Source organism: Centruroides sculpturatus, unplaced genomic scaffold (genome assembly GCF_000671375.1).
Source record: "Centruroides sculpturatus isolate CEXI.00-Female unplaced genomic scaffold, Cexi_2.0 scaffold154, whole genome shotgun sequence".
In the NCBI taxonomy this organism is placed as follows: domain Eukaryota; kingdom Metazoa; phylum Arthropoda; class Arachnida; order Scorpiones; family Buthidae; genus Centruroides; species Centruroides sculpturatus.
This window is the reverse complement of record NW_019384392.1, coordinates 116494-141576: the sequence shown is the minus strand read 5'-3', so window position 1 is coordinate 141576 and position 25083 is coordinate 116494. Positions and strand designations below refer to the sequence as shown.

The following is a 25083-nucleotide window of genomic DNA, read 5'->3' as shown; positions in this document are numbered from 1 at the left end:
TATATATATATATATTAGAAAAAAAAACTTTTAACTATAACATATATTTAATATTATTTTTTATAATGTGTTGTGATAAGATCTAACACTAAACTTTTGTATAAATATATATAATATGACAGAAAATTACAAAGTGAATATCTTCATTTGTTTTTTTTTTTTTTTAATATTTGTTCATTAGCCTGAAGTCTCAAGTACTACCTTTGACAGATTGTTCAGGGTGTTATATGTATTTAGGCTTTTATCAAATATCAAAATGAATGCATCTAGTTTTATTTTTTTAATAAATTTCATTCATTGTGTCTAAAAAATTGAAAAGAACATTGAAGGATGAAAATATAAGTTAGAGGATTTAATGATGATGATTGAGAATTACAGTATTATTTTGTAAGAGATAAAATAGCTCATTTGCTATGTTATACTTTCATTACAACACTGAGAAAAAATTACAATTAATATCAACATTGTACGTTTTTATTTTTTCATATTTTGGTCATCACCAGCTAACAAAATGAATGTCAGTTATATATTTATCTTAGGGAGTGTTTTTTGGAATAAATGTGTGTTAATTAATTTTGTATTTATAGTATCATTAGATTGTTTTCTGGTATGTTTTATTGAGTGAATATTGTTGAGTATTGTTACTGAATTTTTAATGTCATGGTAGTATTTCTGTTGATGTATCTTTTCCTCAATATGTTATTTGTATGTTCTAGCATTGTGAAATATGGTTGTTGTATATAATTGTTCTTCTCTGGTCAACAGTGAGATGCCCACTAGTGGCCAAGCAGTTCCTGTTTATTGAACACTGGGAGTTCAGTTGTGGGTTTGCGCCTTGCCAGGATGGTCTGGCCATGTGGAGTTTTCCAGGTTTTCTCCATGTCTGAATAGGAGTCAGTTACCCTTAAAAAGACCTCCTGGAGGGCATCCCCCTAGGCAGGTCACCCGAGTGTTGTGTTGCCATAACAAAACAAATAAATAGTGAGATATGGGTATTTTTGTGTGAATTTGTCATGTCATGTCAGTTTTTTGATGTTTTAATAGGTATGGATGATAAATTCATTCATATCTTGAATTCACTTTATCCATTGGCATGGTTTTTCAGTCTTGTGATCAATGGCTGAACTGCTGCTAAAACACTTTGACTGGGTTTGTGTGTGTTTATGTGAGAGTGAATGTTTGTGATGCAGTAGCTTTACTTGGGCCAGTGTTGCATTCACCAATGATGACCAAGGGGGACTAATAACTTTTTTGAACAAGAGCATCTGCCAAACCCACAGGTGCAAACCTTGTTAGTCTGTAGTGAAGTGGATATAACCACTAAACACTGGTAATGGTTGTGTTTGTACCTCACCAACAGGCTGGTTGTATGAAGTTTTCTGAATTTTCTTTGCATGTCTAACACATAAATAGGAGCCAGTTTTCCACAGAAAGTCCTTTTAGGAGGCATCACCATTGGCAGATTGTTTATATGTTGCATTGATATATCCTATCAAACAAAATGTCTGAATCAATATTATACTGTATGTCACAATCATTTTGTTTTTTTCTCCACTGAAATGAGTGTGCTTATATAACTAAAACCAGGTATTTATAAATCACTCGCTCCTAATATGGAGAACAGGCACTGTTTTAGCAGCTACCCACTCTAGATTAGACACTACTTATGGTCTCATTCTGCTTCATGTTTCCTTTTAGACTTTACTGGAAACTTATGCTCTTGCTGGCATTGTTTTCTGGGTCATTAGATTAGTGAGATCTCTCATCTTGAAAAAGATTGTTGACTAGTGAGATTACTATCATCATTGTCATCATAATAATTATTATGGAAATATATTTGACAAATGAATGGCATAGGTTGTTACATTCTAATAATTTTAGTTCTAACAGTAATACAGTAGAGCGTCGTTTATCCGAAAGCATTCCAGTCGGCAAATTTAAATTTTCACTAGTGCTCTGGCGCTGTAATCTTCGGCTATTTCTCGGGCTACTCAAATATTTTACGTTTTTGATACCAAATTAACATCTGAAGTATAATTTTTTATTGTTTTTATATTTTTCAATAAATTTATTTTGTTTGTACAAAATAAAAAAATAATTTNTGAATACAGCTAGAGTTTTGCAGAAATGCGTCTGTTACATTGCCATATTAGCTTGTCCTGCCTAGTCTCCAGATTTGGATATTGTCAATTCAGCAACAGTCAACTTGGTGATACCAACTTGCCAATGGTCATTGCAGAGACAGAAATTATAATTAAAACATTTATACAAAATTTATTTTATGAATAATTATAATTTTCTTGTCATTTAAGATGATAATTAATCTAAGATACATTTGTGAAATTATTATGTTTCATTAATAACTAATATTTGTTATTTTGGATAATCATTTTTTTTGTAAAACTTAATTTCGAATAATACAATAAATTGCAGAAAATGAAATCCAAACATGCCTTAAAAATCATGCCAAAACATACAAATACATGTTTATATGCATTCAGAATGGATAAGTGAAGAAAACATATATATTTCCAGTGTGAATGCTTCAGTGAAAGCATTTATTTCATTCAATATAATGTACAATAATTGGTATCGCTAAACATATTTTATACAAAGGAGATAAACTGTTAAGGTGTCTTTTTAAAGTAATCAAGGATACTTGTTTGCTTCCTGTTGAGGATTTATTGTTTTTTATTACTGCATTTTCTAAGCTTGAAGTGTAAAGAAACATATTTTTCATCAATATCATTATAGCTATTAGATATTAAATACTTCCTTTAGTGTTTTGTACTTATTGCCCTAATGCTACAATATCCAGGTTTGTAGCTTCACAGAAATACTGCTATCTGGACTGCAGAATCTATAGTGAACTTCAAAAATTGTTATTCTTTTATTCTACTTGTTATGTCAATCTCTGAGTCCAACAATGGTTGCCAAGGTTCCAAAACTATAGAACATAGTGTCCTCTCACTGTCATGGGGTGGCAAAGCAATCTTGATAATTTGTTGAACTTTTTATAACTTTTCATGAAATGAAATACAGTACTTTTTCAAAAAAATGTTATTTGAAATGAAAATTCAAGTAAGGGTTGTGTTTTTGATGCATTGAATCTCAAAAATATACAGAATCGAGAAACTAAATGCAATAATGTGAACGTTGTGGTTTATGAAGAGGAAGCAGTGAAAAATATGTTAAATTGATGAATGTTAAATCAAGTTTCTACTGTATTTATAAAATGAAGAAAATGCTTAACCATTTTTAAATGTAAAGTTGACATATCTGCTTATTAAGGACACTGAAACTATTTAATAATTTAGAGACATTTTTTGACTTTTAGGCAATCCTCATATACCCAACTATAGAACAATTTTGATAGCCTAATAAAGGTTGAAAATGTCTCTAAATTATTACAAATACAGTAGAGCCTCGAAAACTCGGCACTCGATAACCTGGCACTCCGGATAACTTGGCCATATCTTGGCAGGGCAAAAATACCCTTAGATAATTAAGTGCCTAGTTTAGTAACTATATACAGATGATGATTTGGAATAAATGTACAAATATTATATTTCTAGCAGGTTTTGTTTTATGAATGCTAAAATTTGTTAGCATTTAACAGAACTTATTTTTATTAGGAAAAAGAATTTCAAGTGTAGCACCAATTTTTAAAGTTAGCAGTACATTGGTATAACTATTTTTGCACTTACTATGACTATTAGAGGTATTTATCAAGGAGTTAAGTAGCACCATTTTTGAAATTTTGCATTGGTCTACACTTTTTGGTTACTTTCTTTTTTCTACAACTGTCCCCAGGTCACAAACAGCAGTGCCACTTGGCACAAGAAGAAAAGAGCCACATGAGAATCAGGAAACTGCCTGTGTACAGTAGAGTAATAAGAACTGTGCATCAAGTTTTATTAAAGAATAATTTTGTAAAATATAGAAATCCAAAGAAATAGTTGGTAAATTTACAAAAAAAATATTCAAAGGTCAGATAGCTGCAGGTGGAACAATTGTGAATTATGGGATTTGTAACATTGTACTTAGTGTAGACAAAAAAAATCAGGTTGACATTAAAACTGGTAAACATATGAAAAACGAGGAACTGTAAAAGAACTACTGCTTCCAAACAATCATTTTCATAAAAAAGACAACTCAGTTTTATATCATCATTACTTCTTTGTTTATTCAAGCTGATAAACAACTCTTCAAGTTAAAACATTCTGCTCTAAAAGTTACTTAGAAAAGTACACCAAAAGAGTTGTTCCAGATGAATGTACACTTCAAAAGGTCTATGAATGATTCAACTATCACAAAAATCAGATATTATATATGATTTAATAAATGGTAGATGAACAGCAGATGAACTAAATATGTTCATTCTTAACATTTTAGTTGCATCACTCAATAGGAAAGAAAATCTGGCCAATGTTGTTTAAAACTCAGTTTCTTGAGAAATTAACTTTACAACAGTCATGCAGATTTTCAATAGCATTATGGTAAGCCTGTGACTAACTGTTACATACAAGGTGTGATTTGTAACAGATGAGGCAAGTTACATGCTTTTTGAATTTTCAAAGCTTAATGCTTTGTATCAGAATTTGAAACACATCTCCTGTACACCTTGTATAATTCACAGAGAGAATTAAAAAACAAATTTTGCTTTACAAATTAATATATAACAGAAGGTCCTAGTGAAGTGTTCTGTATGGATACAGATGTACCAAGAATTGACCAATCTGCTATTATCTCTATCACCTTTAGTGACATATTGAGGATTATGGATTGCTGCTACAGTTTTTCATTTTGAAAACTGATTAAATTTCAACTTTCCTGAATGCTTTGTGAGGATTCTAAAGCCATTTCAAATGTAAAGAAACTGCTGGCTAACAGTCACCTTGAGTGAACTGTTCCCAGTCCATACCTAAAGTTCCTGGAGGTAGCTGATACTAAACTTGAAGAGCAAGGTCTAGAAAAAGAAAAGCAATGGAGCATTGTCAATTCTCTGAAGTTAAGAACAACTTTGGAGAATTTACAAAAGCTGTTGTCAAGTTTGAGCAAAAAAATCTTGGATCTTGAAAAAGTTTCTACAAAAAGTGAGCTGTCATAACCTCCCCAACAAATTAGCTCCTCTCATCAGTTGATGTAGAGAAATATTTTAAATTATATAAGAATCTTTTGGGGAGAGAAAGATGAATTTTATCATGCAATCAATCAAGAAACATAATACAATTCACTAAAACAAGTGATGTATATTTGGTGATGTGCTAAAAATAATGGATGAAAAAATGTTATTTTATTTATGTTTAATTTAAATTTCCTTCTACTTTAGTTTGAATAATACAGAAATGTTGCAGTGTGTGGAGTAATTAAATAAACATGCATCTTTTTCTGTCTTTTTTAGCAGATTTTTGTACCCAAAATTCCTCTCCTTAATTATTATTAATATATATTATTATTATTATAAATTTGTAAATAAATTTTAACTGTAGAAATACCAATAATTACTCAAGCTGACAAAAGAGAAATATTTACTTTGTAGATTGAAAAAATTAATCTTTGATGACTAGAATGATGTAGTATATTGATTGAATTTCCTGCCTACAGATTTTTATTATATTTGAAAAATAACAGGTGGAGAGTTTTATCCTAATAAGTAAACTGTACTATGTAGATGACAGTTTTAAATGTTTTAATGAAGTAAAATATTTACGATGAATTGTGGTTCAAAAATTTTCTTTAAAATTTAGTCATTTAGCTTTAATGAATTATATATCCATATAATAATTTTATGCAGATATTCCTTAATTAAAAATTTTAGAGACTAGAAGAATTAAATACATATCCAGATTTTAATAATTATCTCATATTTGTTCTTACTAAACTTACAACAGAAGGTAAGTTTTTACTTTTTCAATAATTTTATTAATATTTATTAATTATTAATCATAATTATCTTTTAAATATATTTATACAGTCAAATCTCAGTACAGTGATTATTTATATAATGATAAATCCCTCCATAATGATAAGAAATGTAGTTCTCTGTGAAATTTGTATTAACTTAATTTAAAACTTTTTGATTGAACCACATACTCTACTGTGATAAATCTTTTGAAATACTTTTTTTTTTTTTTTTACTGTACTTGTAAAATAAATGGTATTTTTCATTCTCTACAACAATGATAAAGAAGTAAATTAAATTTTAATTAATATTATTTTAGTAATTTTTTTGAATCAAAATGTGTTTCTATATTAATATAGTGGTTTTGCCATGAACACCTGCAGTCAGTAGGCATCAGTACAAGACAAGAGCAGGTTGCCTGATTTAGTCTGTTTTGATATTTTAGCACCTAAATTTTTTATTTATCACTTAAAATTAATTATATATTTTTGCTTTGTTTAGCTGAAACATTTAGCTTAACTTTTGAGCAAGTTTTTGATAACATTTAACACTAAATGACAAAGGAAACCAGTTTTAACTTTGAGCCAGAAAGGATCTAAACTGGCTCTTTAGCATTTTTAGGCTTGAATTGTATCATTTCCAGTTTTTTCAAGAATTTATAAATTATAGTAAATCTGTACATTAGACAAAACCCAAAATCCTCACAGCACGTGATTTTACTAAGTAAAAATAATTGTAATAAAACTGATTTTACTTTTAGATTTAGTGTAATTTGCAAAACTACTAATGCATCCTAATATGATTTCTGCAGAAAACTTGTTATGTTAAATGAGTTTAATGTTAAAAACATTCTCTTAGAAAATTTACAGGGATGCCTTACTGTTGCAAATTACACAAACAAACTTTCTCCTTAAGAAATTAATTTTAGAATTAATTCAGTTTTACTTCATTTTTGACTAGAAAGATTCAGGTTCTGACTGATTTTGAATTTTAATGTTTAACATACTGTATTCTGTAGAAATAGTATGCAATAAAACCACTTAAATCATGTATTATAGGAGACTAATAATACTATATGTTTTCCTGTTCTAACATTTTCCAATTTTGTAGAAATGATCATTATCTGTACAACAATATTAAATAAGGAAGGGGATACTTTTTAAAAAACTCATCTTAACAATAAATATCACTCCAAAAATATTTTTTCTTTGCTAAATATCACTACAGAGGGATTTGACTGTATTTTATTTGTAGTACAAAAACTATAGATTATCAACAGCTATTAATTATTAAACAATATNATATGTATTAATTTTTAATTATTTAAAAATTTATTATAAAACATATTTTATTTACAGCACAGAAATATACAGTAATTCACACTGTAAAATGTAATTTTGGTAATAAAAAATAAAATATAGCTAACCAGTTTTGTCCTTCATACTTTATTTATCAGGTATTGCAGAATAAACCTAAAATAATAATAAAACTATATCTCAGATTGCACTGGTGTGATTTCAGATACAATGCAAATTTTGTGAAATAAGAATCTTCATAAGCTTTAAAAGTGCCTAATAACTAATGTTATGTTGTATTATATGTGTATGTTATGTTATGAATATGTTTCTTATAAATATATCTAACTATACAGTACTATAAAATTAAAATATTTTAGCTTACCTTACTCCAAATTATTACAAAGACAATGAAATAATAAATCAAAAGCCTGAATTTTCTTTTAACAAGTATACTAAAAACAAACCACGGACAATCATAACCAAATTACTGTGATGTTATCAACAGTCATTATATTTCAGAATTTATTCAAAAGATGAAGGAAAATTAAGTTAATAATTTTAAAATATTGATAAACTGGTGTGATTTGGGAGGTGGTACATTTTTAACAACCTCTTCCTAATGTATGTTAACTTTATAAAGAACAGAAAGATACAGCAGTAGTTGTGGAGGCTTTGTTTGTAAAAATATAAAAATATGATGATCTGTTGTTTGGATATGCAAATTCTGTTTTTTTTTTTAATTAATGAACTGATGAATGTATTGCTTTAAAATTTTCTCCCTATGCTTTATCATAATGACATATACTAAGTTAATTAATTTATATAATTTTTTTAATAGTGCTTGCTTTCTTGTTATCTATATTGTTGGATCAAAATTTTTATATAAAAAAATTTTTTTTTTTGAGTTGTAATATTCAGCTCATTTATCAGAAAAATTGATGAATAGGTGCCTAGTTTAGTAACTATATACAGATGATGATTTGGAATAAATGTACAAATATTATATTTCTAGCAGGTTTTGTTTTATGAATGCTAAAATTTGTTAGCATTTAACAGAACTTATTTTTATTAGGAAAAAGAATTTCAAGTGTAGCACCAATTTTTAAAGTTAGCAGTACATTGGTATAACTATTTTTGCACTTACTATGACTATTAGAGGTATTTATCAAGGAGTTAAGTAGCACCATTTTTGAAATTTTGCATTGGTCTACACTTTTTGGTTACTTTCTTTTTTCTACAACTGTCCCCAGGTCACAAACAGCAGTGCCACTTGGCACAAGAAGAAAAGAGCCACATGAGAATCAGGAAACTGCCTGTGTACAGTAGAGTAATAAGAACTGTGCATCAAGTTTTATTAAAGAATAATTTTGTAAAATATAGAAATCCAAAGAAATAGTTGGTAAATTTACAAAAAAAATATTCAAAGGTCAGATAGCTGCAGGTGGAACAATTGTGAATTATGGGATTTGTAACATTGTACTTAGTGTAGACAAAAAAAATCAGGTTGACATTAAAACTGGTAAACATATGAAAAACGAGGAACTGTAAAAGAACTACTGCTTCCAAACAATCATTTTCATAAAAAAGACAACTCAGTTTTATATCATCATTACTTCTTTGTTTATTCAAGCTGATAAACAACTCTTCAAGTTAAAACATTCTGCTCTAAAAGTTACTTAGAAAAGTACACCAAAAGAGTTGTTCCAGATGAATGTACACTTCAAAAGGTCTATGAATGATTCAACTATCACAAAAATCAGATATTATATATGATTTAATAAATGGTAGATGAACAGCAGATGAACTAAATATGTTCATTCTTAACATTTTAGTTGCATCACTCAATAGGAAAGAAAATCTGGCCAATGTTGTTTAAAACTCAGTTTCTTGAGAAATTAACTTTACAACAGTCATGCAGATTTTCAATAGCATTATGGTAAGCCTGTGACTAACTGTTACATACAAGGTGTGATTTGTAACAGATGAGGCAAGTTACATGCTTTTTGAATTTTCAAAGCTTAATGCTTTGTATCAGAATTTGAAACACATCTCCTGTACACCTTGTATAATTCACAGAGAGAATTAAAAAACAAATTTTGCTTTACAAATTAATATATAACAGAAGGTCCTAGTGAAGTGTTCTGTATGGATACAGATGTACCAAGAATTGACCAATCTGCTATTATCTCTATCACCTTTAGTGACATATTGAGGATTATGGATTGCTGCTACAGTTTTTCATTTTGAAAACTGATTAAATTTCAACTTTCCTGAATGCTTTGTGAGGATTCTAAAGCCATTTCAAATGTAAAGAAACTGCTGGCTAACAGTCACCTTGAGTGAACTGTTCCCAGTCCATACCTAAAGTTCCTGGAGGTAGCTGATACTAAACTTGAAGAGCAAGGTCTAGAAAAAGAAAAGCAATGGAGCATTGTCAATTCTCTGAAGTTAAGAACAACTTTGGAGAATTTACAAAAGCTGTTGTCAAGTTTGAGCAAAAAAATCTTGGATCTTGAAAAAGTTTCTACAAAAAGTGAGCTGTCATAACCTCCCCAACAAATTAGCTCCTCTCATCAGTTGATGTAGAGAAATATTTTAAATTATATAAGAATCTTTTGGGGAGAGAAAGATGAATTTTATCATGCAATCAATCAAGAAACATAATACAATTCACTAAAACAAGTGATGTATATTTGGTGATGTGCTAAAAATAATGGATGAAAAAATGTTATTTTATTTATGTTTAATTTAAATTTCCTTCTACTTTAGTTTGAATAATACAGAAATGTTGCAGTGTGTGGAGTAATTAAATAAACATGCATCTTTTTCTGTCTTTTTTAGCAGATTTTTGTACCCAAAATTCCTCTCCTTAATTATTATTAATATATATTATTATTATTATAAATTTGTAAATAAATTTTAACTGTAGAAATACCAATAATTACTCAAGCTGACAAAAGAGAAATATTTACTTTGTAGATTGAAAAAATTAATCTTTGATGACTAGAATGATGTAGTATATTGATTGAATTTCCTGCCTACAGATTTTTATTATATTTGAAAAATAACAGGTGGAGAGTTTTATCCTAATAAGTAAACTGTACTATGTAGATGACAGTTTTAAATGTTTTAATGAAGTAAAATATTTACGATGAATTGTGGTTCAAAAATTTTCTTTAAAATTTAGTCATTTAGCTTTAATGAATTATATATCCATATAATAATTTTATGCAGATATTCCTTAATTAAAAATTTTAGAGACTAGAAGAATTAAATACATATCCAGATTTTAATAATTATCTCATATTTGNGTACAATATTTTCTGAGGAAACACGCATACTTATCCTTTTTTAACCCCATTCCCGATAACCCGGCATTTTCACAAACTCGGCCACCCTTCAGTCCACATTAGGTCGAGTTTTTGAGGCTCTACTGTATCAACATCTAAAATCTGATAGTTATATATAAAACCTACCTCTAGTGCCAAATTATTTGGAATTTAATTATTAGTAGTAGCAGTAATATTGCTTGATATAATCCAGCAATTGTTTGATTCTAAATTATTAGATGGTGGTGAGATAAAAACAACAAAAAATAAATGAAAAACATAAAAATTGTCTCTTGGTGTTACTGTTAAATACATTTAATTAATTAAAATAAGCAAGTGTCAACTTTACATGTGTTTACAGATTTGAGGAATTTAAAAATTTATACATACCAATGGTTTTTAAACACTCTGAAGTAGATATTAATTTCTCATTTAAATAAATAAATATAAATATCAGAAACATCAATGGTCATTATTTCCCATTTATATCAATTCCAATCACATATAGAATTTACAATGATTATATAAAATATTGGTTTGTAAAGTTAAGCAGTATGGTGTTACAGAATATTATTTTTTATTTGTTGTGAAACTGTTGTACTAGATTTTCTTTAGAAGTGTTGAACATGAGATCATGTTTTTAACCAATCACATGGCTTCTTTCCTACCTTTATTAGGCTATCAACTAAATAAAGGTGGAAAAGAAGCCATGTGATTAGTTAAAAACACAATCTCGTGTTCAACACTTCTAAAGAATATTATTTGTTATAATCTGGCAAAATAATTTGATAAATTAATAAAATGTTTTATAAAAAAATTGAAATTCTCATTGAATAAAAATCTACCAAGCTAATAATTTCTGAACAACTATGTTCAAAATATTTTGTAAGATCTCTGCTCTCAATGCAGTTGGATTAAAGGTATCATAATTCTAAAAATAATTTTTGCTGCCAATTTGACTATTGCTGAATTGTCACATACCATCCAGATTTGTTGTCTGTCAAACTTCTGTGAGACCAGATGGAAATGTCAGCTTTGGTTTTCTACAAGTGTGAGAGATTTATAGTGGCAGTTGGAACATCTGTGAGCAAATCTGTTATAAGAAAGCATGGTATATGACCTCCTTGCCTGATTATATTCAGGAAAAAGAAGGTTCTATAAAATATTAAAGGATTTTTTTATGATTTTAATCACTTATTACCATAATCATATGTTTTCACTTAAAGTTTCATTAGACTTCAAAGCTTCTCTTTTGGTGTGCAAGCTTTTTGTCAATGAGTGCATATCACTCCTATAAGAAAAATATTTATTTTATTAAATGATATAAAAGTTATGTATATTGATTTAATTTTTATTGATAATATGAAAAAATTCAATTTATGTATAATTAAAGATTAAATAAACCAATAAACTAAATCTTGGTAAATCCAGTTACAAATTTATTGAAATAATAATGTTTTCAATCAGATTTCACTGATCATCTTCAGTTACAAGCTTTTCAAATTCTTAAAATTACAAATTCAAAATAACAAAGTCACAAATACGAAAACTTTTAAGAATTAGTAATTAGGATTTAATAATTAATAAACTTCAAAAATTAAATTTTGTAAAATGAATTAAATTATTATTATTATTTCAATAAATATGTAGTTGGATTTACCAAGGTTTATTTATTGATTTATTTGAGTTTATCCAGTTTTTCTACCTCCTTAATTAAAGATTAAATACAGGTGTATTCCTCCTTATGAACTTTGACCTATGAACAATTTGACTGTTATGTCTAAAATTTAAATTTTTATGAATTCTGAAGTTCTCTTGCCACTCATGGAAAGTCGGTCATTAGCCAATAATAAATAAATAATTTTTAATAGAAATAAATTTACATTAATTACTTATTGCATATGATCATTTTTCATTTTTGTGTGAATTCTGATGTTCCATCACCACTTGTGAGATAGTATTGAAGTCAGTCATGTTGGAGTAATGGCATTTTTCACTTCTTCTTTATCTTAGCCTTTTCCCATGTTTATATGGGATTGGTGTTTCCTTCTCTAATACATTTTTTCCATTTCTCCTGCTTCTTCTCTCTTAAGTCCCTCTGGTTTAAGTCTTCTTCCACCTTACCTTTCCAATGCATCTTTGGTCTTCCTCTTTTTCTCTTTCCTTTTACTACCAGTTTTCCGATCTGCTTTCCAACATAATTGTCACTTCTTCACTCTGTGACCAAACCACCTCAACCTTCATTCTTGCATATTTTTGTTCAAGGAGCCCACCTTAACAGAAACACTAATAAAATCATTCCTTATTCTATCCTTCCTTGGCAACACTCCACACATCCATCTCAACATTCTCATCTTCTGCCATCTCCATCTTTCTTTCTTGGGCCCTTGTTATTGCCCATGTCTCAGCTCCTTGTAACATTGCAGGTCTAACAACTGATTTATACAATTTTCCTTTTAGATTGCAGCTAACTTTCTTGTTGCATAACACTCCGCTCAGCTTCCTCTAGTTCATCCATTCACATTGAATTCTATGCTGCACCTCTGAGTTCAATCCTCCTCCCATCTTGACGAATGTCCCAAGATATTTAAAACTCTGAACAAAAGGGAGCAGCACATTTTGGATTTTAATATTACTCGTCTTTACCATTTAGAGTCATATAAGTTATTTTAGTTCTGCTAATCTTCATGCCCCTTTCCTCCAATCTTTCAGTTTCTTCTCAGCCTTGGTTTAGGAAAGTTCACACAGCACAATATCATCTGCAAACAGCATACTCCACGGAGCCTCACACTTCACATCACACACCAACATATCCATTATCAAGTCAAACAAATAAGGGCTAAGGGCTGATCCCTGATGCAAACCAACATTAATGAAGAACCCTTCTGTAGTGTCCACACTACTCTTAACTTGGGTCTCTGCTCCCTCATACATTTCCTTGATGAGCTTAACACGTTTCCTTAATATTCTTTAACCTCAAACATCTCCATATCTCTTGCTTTGGTACCCTATCATATGCCTTTTCTAGATCTATGAACCTTGTGCAAATCTTCCTGCATTTTCCTTTGTCTTTCCATCAGCTGTTTTAGAGAAAAGATAGCATCAGTTGTACTCCTTCCCGGCAAAAAGCCAAACTGTTCATCTGCAATCTCAGATTCCTGCTTAATCCTTTCTACAATTTTCTCCCAAATCATCATAGTATGGGACAATATCTTTATACCTCTGTAATTTCTGCAATTCTGTACATCCACTTTACCTTTAAAGATTGGCACAAGAATGCTCTTCTGGGATCTTCTCCTGCTGCCAGAGTTTCTTCATAAGGTCCCAGAGGATATCAATTCCCTCTTTACCCAAACCTCTTCAAGCCTCAACTGGAATTTGATCAGTGCCTACTGCTTTCCCCATCTTCATTTTCCTAAGCACACTTTCCACTTCTCTGCTAATATCTTGCACCACTCCATTTGCCTCTTCATTCTTGTTTAAGTTCTGAGGTTTTCTTCATTCAATAAATATACTTTCCATCTTTTCTTAACCCTTTAGTAATCTTGTAATACCACTCCTTTATCATCTTTAATCAGTTTAATACAGGTAAAATCTTTTGATGCCTTATCTCTTGCTTTTGCAATTCTTATCAAATGCCTTTCACCACCTTTTCTTTCAAAAACTTTATAAGCCTCTTTTAAAGCCTTTGCTTTTGCAATAGCCACTGCCTTTTTAGTCATTTTATTTGCCAAATGGTAAGTTTCTTTATCTTCAGGCCTTCCCATCAATTCCCACCTTTTCTTTGCCTCTTTATTTTGTTTAACTGCAGATTGTACCTCAGCATTCCACCACCAAAGTTCCTTTTCTTCTGGTGATCTCTTCCCTGAAGTTTTTCCTGAAACCTCTTCTGCAACTTTCAAAATGCAATTACTATTCAGTAACTGCCATGTTTGCACATTATCTGGGAACTGGATTTCTTTTAACACTTTCACCTTAAACTCTTTCCTTAATTCCTCCTCTTTCAGTCTCCACCATTTGATCCTTTGTTTAATATGGTTAACACAATTCTTACAATGGCCATAAGAAAATCACAATCTACCAGGAGAACTCTGTTGTGCAGCAACACTTTCTCCATTTAACACCTTACTGTTTCTCACTTCACTCAGATGTCTCCTGCACCACAAGAAAAAAGTCAGTCTGGCTGGATATGGCTGGCTGGATCATGTATGTATCATGTATGTAACCAGTTGATTTGCTTTCTTCTCAAAGTAGGTGCAAGGTCAAAAGCCACAGCATGAATGACTAGTCTTTCTCCCATGCTCCACCTCTCAATAACTCTTCTTTCCACATTCTTCCTCTTCCCAACATGACTATTTAAATTGCCTCCACAGATTAATATCTCGTTCATAGGAACACACATTATAACTTGGTCAAGATCTGTCCAAAAGTTTGTCTTTTCTTCTCCACTACCTGGCTGAGGAAGACACACACACACAATTCCACCAACATCCAATTTAACACTCATAATTCTAATACACCCTCATTTAACCTCACAAACTCTGTCTTTTAGAACTTTATCAATTACAATACCAACTCCATTCTTTCCTCCCTTATTTGCTCCACTCACAAACAGCTTGAACCCTTCTCCAAGTTCTTTAGTTTTATTTCCTTTCCATCTTGTCTCTTGCAGGCACAAAATGTTCACTCTCCTTCTTTGCATAAGATCAACCAATTCTATTCTTCCCATTCATTGTTCCAATGTTTAAAGTACCTATTCTTATACTTGTCTTCTTTCTCTTCTCTTTCTGAACTAACTTCTTTATCCAAACCTATCTTTGGTTTGGTAGCTCCAGCTCATTTCACATAGTTTTCAGATGATATGACTGTGCATTGCTTTGGGGGAGACATCCTAACATAGTTATAACTTATTTGTAGTCTAGCAGACATTCCATATAATTTTGACATAGGTTTTACGGACGGATGCCTTCCTGAAACCAACCCTATTTGTTATAAGGCTAAATATATATATGATTAGTGCTTCAAAAATGCATGCAAAACAATATTAAACCTAGCAGGAGAGATAAATGCAAGAAGTGTGGCTCTATTACTATAGAAACTAAACTTGACATTATAAAACTAAGTCAGATTAAAAAAAACTGCATTTGAAATCCCTACTACTAAGCAGTAGCAAGTGGATGAATGAGAGTAATGTGTTATATTAAGTACATTGAAGGATCAAACACTAACAATAAGTGGTTATTCTGTGTACAAGTGTACTGTACATCCTAAGTTAGTTTTTCACTTTCAACAATACCCTGCAAACCTAACCTGTTCATAAGTAGAGGAGCACTTGTAATATGTAGGGAGTTTTTTAAAAGCAAAGTTTCAATTAAAAAAGGCTTTAAATATTTTTCCCATTGAAATATTCTGAAGTTGCAGATATTGAATGAAGTTCTGATATAAATATGTTTGCAAATATGTATATACCATATTTAAACTGTACACAGTTAATTATATAGCATTATATAAAATCAATTAATGCAGAAGTTAAGTAATGAAATTTGATTATAAAAAGTTCAATAAAAATGTTTGTTCAACTTTTTATAATTAAATATTATCTAGATAAGATTATAATTTCTGTCTTGTGAATTTTGATAATTGATAAAAACAAACCATCTTTAATTTATCTTAACATTATTTATGTTCTTAACATTAAAAATATAAAATTTGAGTATTGTTTGGATCCACTTATAATTTAAGCTTTTTATTTGTGTTTTTAGATGAACCTACTAGGTCCCTAAGTGGCTTGATTTTGAAAAATAATGTTAAAGCTCATTTTCATACTTTTCCTCCTGAAGTGACAGAATTTATTAAATCAGAATGTTTGAACAGTGTAGGAGATCCTTCTCCTCTTATAAGAGCAACTATTGGAATATTAGTAACAACAATTGCATCCAAGGGAGAATTGGCAAATTGGCCAGATTTGCTACCAAGGCTATGCCATTTATTAGATTCAGAAGATTATAATGTTTGTGAAGTATGTTAATAATTTTAAAATTCTTTATGTAAACTTTAATTATGTATTTAATATTTTACAATCTAAAACATGTAATGTAAAATCATTGAATTACCATGTGTGTATAGTGGTCATTTTAATATAGAAATGTTAATTATTGCTAAAATTAATTTTATTCTATTTACTAACATTTAAATAAATAGTTTAAAAACAAAATTAATATTAAGGCATAAAAAACAAATATATTGAAACTAGTATTTTTTATAATAAATAGAAAGATAACTTGAATTATTCCTTCTTATTTTTTATTATTGGTAATATTTATAAAATTATTTCATGTAAGTTTGTGTGTCCATTTATTTAATGCGATTAAACTTAATAAGTTTGTGTATATTTTGAAAATGTATTTCTATAATTTATAGGTATTAAGAAATCTGTTTCTATTTTAAATGTTTAACAATTACAGGTAGCCCTCGGTTTACGCCGCAGTTCTGTTCCTACAAAAGCCGGCGCAAATTGAATCGGCATAAAACGAACCCATATTTACACTGAGGTATAGAGTTAGGTTCCACATAAGTGAAAAATATGCAAATAATTTTGTTTATTAATACAATATAATACAAAGTACAAATAAATTTAATTTTTAAAATGAATTTTGTCATAAAATAAAGTTAAATGTAAAAACATTTAACTTTATTAAAAATTTTAGTTTCGGATTTCTTACATTTTTCGGAAAAAGTATCCATCTTTAATTGTTTACATTTTTGTTTACTTTTATTGAGAATTTTGGAATATGGTCGAATGGATGCGACGATGCTCCTTTTTACATTCGCACTTCGCTGCCAATCATTGTCTAACTCACAAAGTTCAACCGTCAAAGTTTCCATAGTCGAAAGGATACGTTAACCCGACATAGAGCTACGGACGAGCGGAGACACTGATTGGTCGACCACTGGTTGCAGTAGCGCATATGTAACGTCAGTTTGAGTGGGAAAATTAAGGAGAGATAGATATCGTCTGGCCAACGAGAAGTAGATTTGTCACACTAACGATAGTTTTTGATCAGCGGAAGTGCTACTGCTTCGTAAGGTGTTTTCCTGAACGAACTGATACGGGATAAATTCAATGGCGCTGTGGATTCGGACGCCATTTATTGGACTATTAAACAGAAAAAATAAATATATTCAATAAAAATCTTTGTTTTAATGAATGTACAATGTCGCGGCTTGGTAAATACGTCAACACTGAAATGAAAATCAGTCTGGCATAGGAAAAATCGGGGAATTACGCAGCAAAATNTTTTTTTTTTTTTTTTTTTTTTTTTTTTTTTTTTTTTTTTTTTTTTTTTTTTTTTTTTTTTTTTTTTTTTTTTTTTTTTTTTTTTTTTTTTTTTTTTTTTTTTTTTTTTTTTTTTTTTTTTTTTTTTTTTTTTTTTTTTTTTTTTTTTTTTTTTTTTTTTTTTTTTTTTTTTTTTTTTTTTTTTTGTGGTTGATTCTGGTTACAGGGAGCATTTGGTGCACTTCAAAAAATATGTGAAGATTCTGCTGAAGTTCTAGATAGTGATGCTCTTAATAGGCCATTAAATATTTTAATTCCCAAGTTCCTGAATTTTTTTAAGCATGCCAGTCCAAAGATAAGGTCACATGCTATTGCCTGTGTTAATCAGTTCATTATGAGTAGAACACAGGTTTTGATGTTACATATAGATGCATTTTTAGAGGTAAAATTTTATGGATTTTAAATATTTTTAATGTATACAAGCATGCAATAAATTATTTTTTTAAGTTATGAGTTAGATATACTATGATATTATTTATCTGAATAATATTTAATATTTTTAATGTCATTGCTAATTTGATTACTTTTCATAAGTAAATGTGGTTTATTTTAATTATATAGAAAAAAAATTTTATATTATTTATTTAGTCTGCAAAATAAAAAACTAAAATTTTTTACAGAATTTATTTCACTTGGCTTCTGATGAGGATCAAGAAGTAAGGAAAAATGTATGTAGAGCTCTAGTCATGTTGTTGGAAGTTCGTATGGACAGGTTGATACCACATATTCATAGTATTATAGAGGTAAAATTTAAATAATTTTATTTTGAGAACAGGTGTTAAATGTTTGGTGTTTTATTAAATTTGAAATTATTGAAATAGTACATGTTAATGAGAAGCCAAGATCAAGATGAAGGTGTAGCACTTGAAGCTTGTGAATTTTGGTTATCACTAGCAGAAGAACCCATTTGTAAAGATGCACTATCACCTCATCTACATCGCCTCATTCCAAATTTAGTTAGAGGAATGAAATATTCAGAATTAGATATAATTCTCTTGAAGGTAAGGATAAGAAAAAAATAAATTCCTTAATAGTTACTGATTATACATTGTTTAGAAATAAAAATGCAAAATTAATTTTATTATGTTATCTATATCTATACTACTATATAAAGAGACAATGTATTTTTCATTTGTGACCACTAACAGTGAAAACTACTGAACCAATTGTTACCAAATTTTAACTGTAGCATCTTTATGATTTCCAGAATGTTTACAAACCTACAGATTTTTTTATTAATTAAATAAAACTATAATGGATTTTGTCTGTCTATTTGTCTCTCTCTTCACTAGATGGCAACACATGAATTAGTACTTTCTGTCTATAAGAAAAGTCTATTATTGAAATTTACTATTATATTTGAAGAACTGACATTAAATTATAATTAGTTAATTAGCAAAATCTTCGAGGAATTAAAAAAGTGACATCGTCATGCTAGGTGGCAGTATGTGTACTTATGGCAGGTTTTCAAATTAATTTCTGCAGGTAATTGTACAAAATATTCAAAATAGTTATTGGATTTATTTCAAGTGAATATTTTTGAGATTGATTGATAAATAATGCTGAGAGCTGCGAGAATGCAAAAAGGAAGAAAAAGTTTATAATTGCAGACAACGTAAATCTACAGCAGAGCAATCTCAAAGACTGGAAGAGCAATAAATTCGTTTGGCTCAGAATCGAATGTGTATAGCGAGGAATTTTTAGGTTTCACATTAATATAACTTATTCAGAAGTTTTATGATTTTATTTTTTTATATTTTTCAATACTGTACTCTACTGCAATACAACACATTGATCACCCAAAAATAATTAATAAACAATTACAGTAGTTCAAATTTTCCAAGTTTTATATGTATATAAGAGAGGGCGAGGCCGCGATGGGGGTGCTAGTCAGCAATAATTTTTAAAACTGATATTTTAGAATATTTTTGCTTCGATGAATTAATGAGCATATACAAAGGGATTTCAAAAGATATGTCTGAAGCATTTATCATCACTCTTTACATACAAAGTATTAGTGANAAGAAGACAAAACAGTTGGTATATCAATGAACATTCTATATGGCCAGTAAAAAATATTTATGTATGAAATCATTTTGTTATTTTCTTATTAAATATAAAATAATACTAATCCTAATTTTTATTTATATAAATTACAGAATGCGATGCTAATAGATTTTGAAGCATTTCAAGTTATCGACAGTTGGTCATAACGTTTCACAGTCTTATAGAAGCTGTAATAGACATTTATATAGATTCTGTTAAAAAGTATCAATTATCAGCGAAAGATCAATGGCAAGTCGATTTTACTAGCAAAAAAATTCATGAATTAAATTTTATAGACAAAAAACATTGGATATAACTGGCGAGATCAAACACAGTAATTTACAAAAGTTGTTAAATTATTTCACAACATATAATGAATTATTTTTATTTAAAGGTGGATAGATAAGATTAAAAAAATATTTTTAAAAACTGTTACCTACAATTATTTAGACATCAAACATTTTAGATGTCTAAGGTTGGATAATATTAAAAAATTTGTTAATACTACAAATATTTTAAAAAGAATTGTTCTCTTTACGATATTTAATAAATACATTCAACAAAGTTTTATTTACAATTTTAATTTATTCGATAGTAATTTACTCAAAAAATTAATTTTATAATCTGAAATAAATCCATTCAACAAATTTTTACTTGCAATTTTAATTTAATCGACATCTGAAATTAATTTTGTGATCAGTATGGCCCAAACCACTACTACTTATATATCTAAATATTTAAAACACAGCTATGTATTCCCCAGAAACACATGTTTACATTCAGGTATGTAATTAATATGCTCAGCTCTGTATTCGATTTTATTATTTACTTACAATTATTACTTTTCAGTACATAAATATAAATTGTTCTAATTCTAATTTTAGGGTTTCTCAAGCGTTTGAAACCGGAATACTTCAAAAGATGATGGATACAAAGCAAGGAAATAAGAAAGTGAAAAATCAATTTGAATCATTAAATTTATCAAACTTTTCAGGGGCTTTTTTTCTTCTTTTGTCAGGTTATTTGTTAGCATTTATTTTCTTTACATTAGAGGTATTTATAGGCAAGAGGGCTAGAGCTGTCCCGGATCAACATGACAATAATAAATTATCAAAAGTTTGCTGCATTCGTATACATAAATAAATAAGTGTAATGTCACATTATTGCATTAAGTAGAAACAGAAGCAATTTTTAAAATATTTTTTTTCTTTTTATTTCCATTAACATGTCAGTGAAATTGATATAATTCATTTTATCTGTTAAATTAAATTTGTATTAATCTAAAAAATGATAAAAGAAAATTTAATCCACTAAAATACTTTTTATGTGTAAATAGTATGAAATAGTTGTAAACAAATAGTAATTCTTGTCTTAAGAAACAATTCTCCTATCACATCATTTGGACATCCATATCTGTCATTCTCTTATTAAACTGTCATATTAAACCATATAATTTAAACCATATAACTTTGTGTAAAATTATATGCAAAATATGGTGCAAAATTATACTGTTTAATATCATATGTACTCAGTGCTAAAATTAATGTACACGTTAGTAGTGTAGATTTGGTATATACTGGATTACAAATTTCTATGGCAAAATATAATGTATGATACAAAATAGATTACACATAAAACTTTTGCTTTGGAATATCGTTTGATACAATATATTTGATTTACAATTAAGAGTTATTTCTGTGCAATTTTTCTACCACTTGATATATATCAGCAAGAACGTAAAGTAATATATTGTTAATGTTGTTATTCATATAAAAATGACTGAGTCGGCAATATTTTAAAATGTTAGATTACACTTAAAATTTTTGGTTTGATTTTTAAATAACTTTATATTTTGTAGGATGATAATGAATCAGATGAAGGATTGGATGATGATACTTCATTATCTGATTGGAATTTAAGTAAGTTTTTATAAATGTCAGTATATAAATATTTATGAGTTGTTAATTTATATAATATATCTGTAAGGTTTAGGTGATAAATGTCTTGGCTAGTTAGTTGTAAAAACTTCTTTATGAATTTAAATATATGTATACAGATGCATTGNGGAACAAATTATTTGGTTTTACATGTAATCGTATGGGGAAAAATGATTCACTTTACGACATTTTTATGATACAATCTCAGTTTTGGAACAGATTAATTTCATATCCTGAGGTACTGCAGTATTAGATATCATTAAAACGAAATAGTAATTTTTGTTTTTCAATAATTGACAGACTTTAATATTACCTATCCATAATGTGTAGTATTTTAATTATTTAATTTATTCATAGGGACATAATTAGAGAAGCCTTTTCTAGTTTTATGTATGCACTATTATTTATTACGTAGTAAATTTTAATAATTTATAGTTCAACATTACACTACATAAATTCATTTTTATTTAAAGCCATAGAAACTATTGTTTTTCTTATTATAATAAACTATTTCTATTTATTCTGTTTCATTAGCTTTCTATCTGATCTTTACTTTTTGTTTGAATGCATTTATTAATTTTTAGATATTTTCTCCTTAAAAATAAATTTTTTCTTTCATTGATAACTGTGGTTATTACAAATTTTATTGCATTCATAATGGAACTTACTTATTTTATTTTAAACAATTTATTATTATTTTCCTTTATAACATTTACTATTCTCCAACTTTCACTTATTTAATATTTAATTTTATAGGGTGATGTGGAAGAAGATGAAATGATTCCTGATAGGGAAGAGGATATAAAACCAAGATTCCATAAATCTAAAACGCACAGTTTGAAACATATGGATGATAATGCTGAGGTGATATTTCAAGAAGTACTGGATATTCTTTAATTTGTTGAATACAAATATTTATTATTTATTTAATAATATATATTTTATATATATATTATTATTGTTTTTGGTTTGATTTTTAAATAACTTGTATATTTTGTAGGATGATAATGAATCAGATGAAGGATTGGATGATGATACTTCATTATCTGATTGGAATTTAAGTAAGTTTTTATAAATGTCAGTATATAAATATTTATGAGTTGTTAATTTATATAATATATCTGTAAGGTTTAGGTGATAAATGTCTTGGCTAGTTAGTTGTAAAAACTTCTTTATGAATTTAAATATATGTATACAGATGCATTGATATGTGAAGAATAAGCAACAGAGATTTGAAAAAGATGTTGAATTATTTAAATGTAGAAGTAAATAGTATATATAGCCTCAAAAGTTTAGATAATTTTGAGATACAGCTCAATGTTCAAATGACATTATATGTTAATCATTTTAATGTAATGTTCAGATATGTAAATATGGGAATGAGATAACTGATATAATACATACAGTAGAGCGTCGATTATCCGAAAGTCAATCATCTGAAAGAATTCCAGTCGGCAAATTTAAATTTTCGCCAGTGCTGTGGCGCTGCAATCTTTGGCTATGTCTTGGGCTACTCAAATATTTTATGTTTTTGATACTAAATTAACTTTTGAAGTATAATTTTTTATTGTTTTTATATTTTTCAATATATTTATTTTGTTCCTACAAAATAAAAAAATAATTTTTAACGATACAATAGTCTTTGTTGGGCTTAACATCGACGAAAAGACAGAGAAAAATGTCAAGATGGGATAAATTAATATATTTTTTCGTACATAATCGGTTATCCGAAACATTGATCTTCCGAACAACCTCAGTCCCCAATTGATTCGGATAATCGATGCTCTACTGTATTTGCAAGATGCTAAAAAGAAAATAGTTTACAATCTAACTATATAAAGCTGAAAAACTGGATTATTTCTTTCTTTCTGTCACTGTATGCCAAAAAATGGCCACTAGGGGCACCCCTAGCTATTATTTAAATTAATGATAAATTCAGTATATTATTATTTGATGTGGTTTTTTTGCATTTTTGGCTGCATTTTAGTATAGTATGCCATGAGAGATTCAGTATGTTATTATTATTATTTGTAATAGGAATTTATTATTTATATAATGGAATGATACCGCTGCTGCTAGAATGCCCACTAGGGGGGGCGTCCCAGGCTACTAGAATAGAAAAATTAGAAGTACAAAATAATTTAATAATCTTAATCTTTGTTGTTGTTTTTTGCCCGGGCAATGCTAGGCTCATCTGCTAGTTAAGGAATAATAAGGATTTCTCAATTGAAATCAGAAAAAAATTAGCAGTGAGACATAGTTTCTATTATGAAGTGGAGTTTATAAAACTCTGAACAAAAAATGAAATTTTCATATCAATAAAGTATGATAGACTAGAGATGATATACAAATAAGTTAGTGTAGAGTGAAAAATGTCTATATGTAATATTTCTAGAATTCTTAGTGTTAGAACTTCAAAAGATACCATATTATAGATCAAAAACAAATTTGGTGTTCACATTATAAAAGAAAACCACTACTGATGTCTGAATTAGTTATGTGCCAGATCGTTAAAAATGTATATCAGTGGATATGGATCATTAGTGTCTAGATCCGCGGATACGGATATGGATCTCAACTTTCATACTCAGTCGGTGCGGGTGCGTGTGACTTGGACCGATAGTTGACGCTTTGCGTTAGTAACGCGACGTGTTTTGACTTGCACTGCGCGTATTTTTGTTTATAGCAGGGCTGTGGAGTTGGATTCGTGGAGTTTTGGTGTTTTAGCCGGAGTCATCAAAAAATCCGCCAACTCCGACTCCTTTTTACTTACCAACTTGTTATGTATATAAAATGGAAAAGTATTGGAACCGTGTCAAATTTGATCCTCCAAGTTTTTTTTTTTTTTTTCAAATCTACGCATTTGGAGACCTTCCGAACCCCTCAAAAAAGTCAATAAAAGGGGAAAAATTGTGTGTGTGTATGTGTGTTGGCATCTAATTTGTTTAATTTCTTTATTTTCTGTTCTGAGATATTAAACAATATCTCAGAATAGGTAAAGTTTAAGAAACGAAATGTGGCACTGTAGCTTGCATATAAAGGGGCATTAATACTATTAAATTTTGATTCTTAATTAAAGGTCGACAGGGTGAAGACATAAAAGGGGTTGTATCATATCTCTTAATGAATGTTTTACACATTATTAGCATTCAAAATTTAAAAAAATAAAATAAAACTCGTCTCTACTTTCAAAGTAAGCTTTTTTTTTTTTTTTTTTTTTTTTTTTTACTTC

At 28.8% G+C, this 25083-nt stretch overlaps 1 protein-coding gene across 1 annotated transcript in view; it reads left to right on the top strand.

Annotated features, from left to right (window-relative positions):
• Positions 1-25083, top strand: part of LOC111618254 (transportin-1-like) — a 90252-nt gene that overhangs the window by 12746 nt on the left and 52423 nt on the right. The window contains 7 exon segments of the mRNA XM_023359741.1: positions 5822-5897; positions 16295-16551; positions 18035-18250; positions 18489-18611; positions 18690-18869; positions 22608-22715; positions 22852-22912. Coding sequence (XP_023215509.1) covers positions 5822-5897; positions 16295-16551; positions 18035-18250; positions 18489-18611; positions 18690-18869; positions 22608-22715; positions 22852-22912 — 1021 coding nt within the window.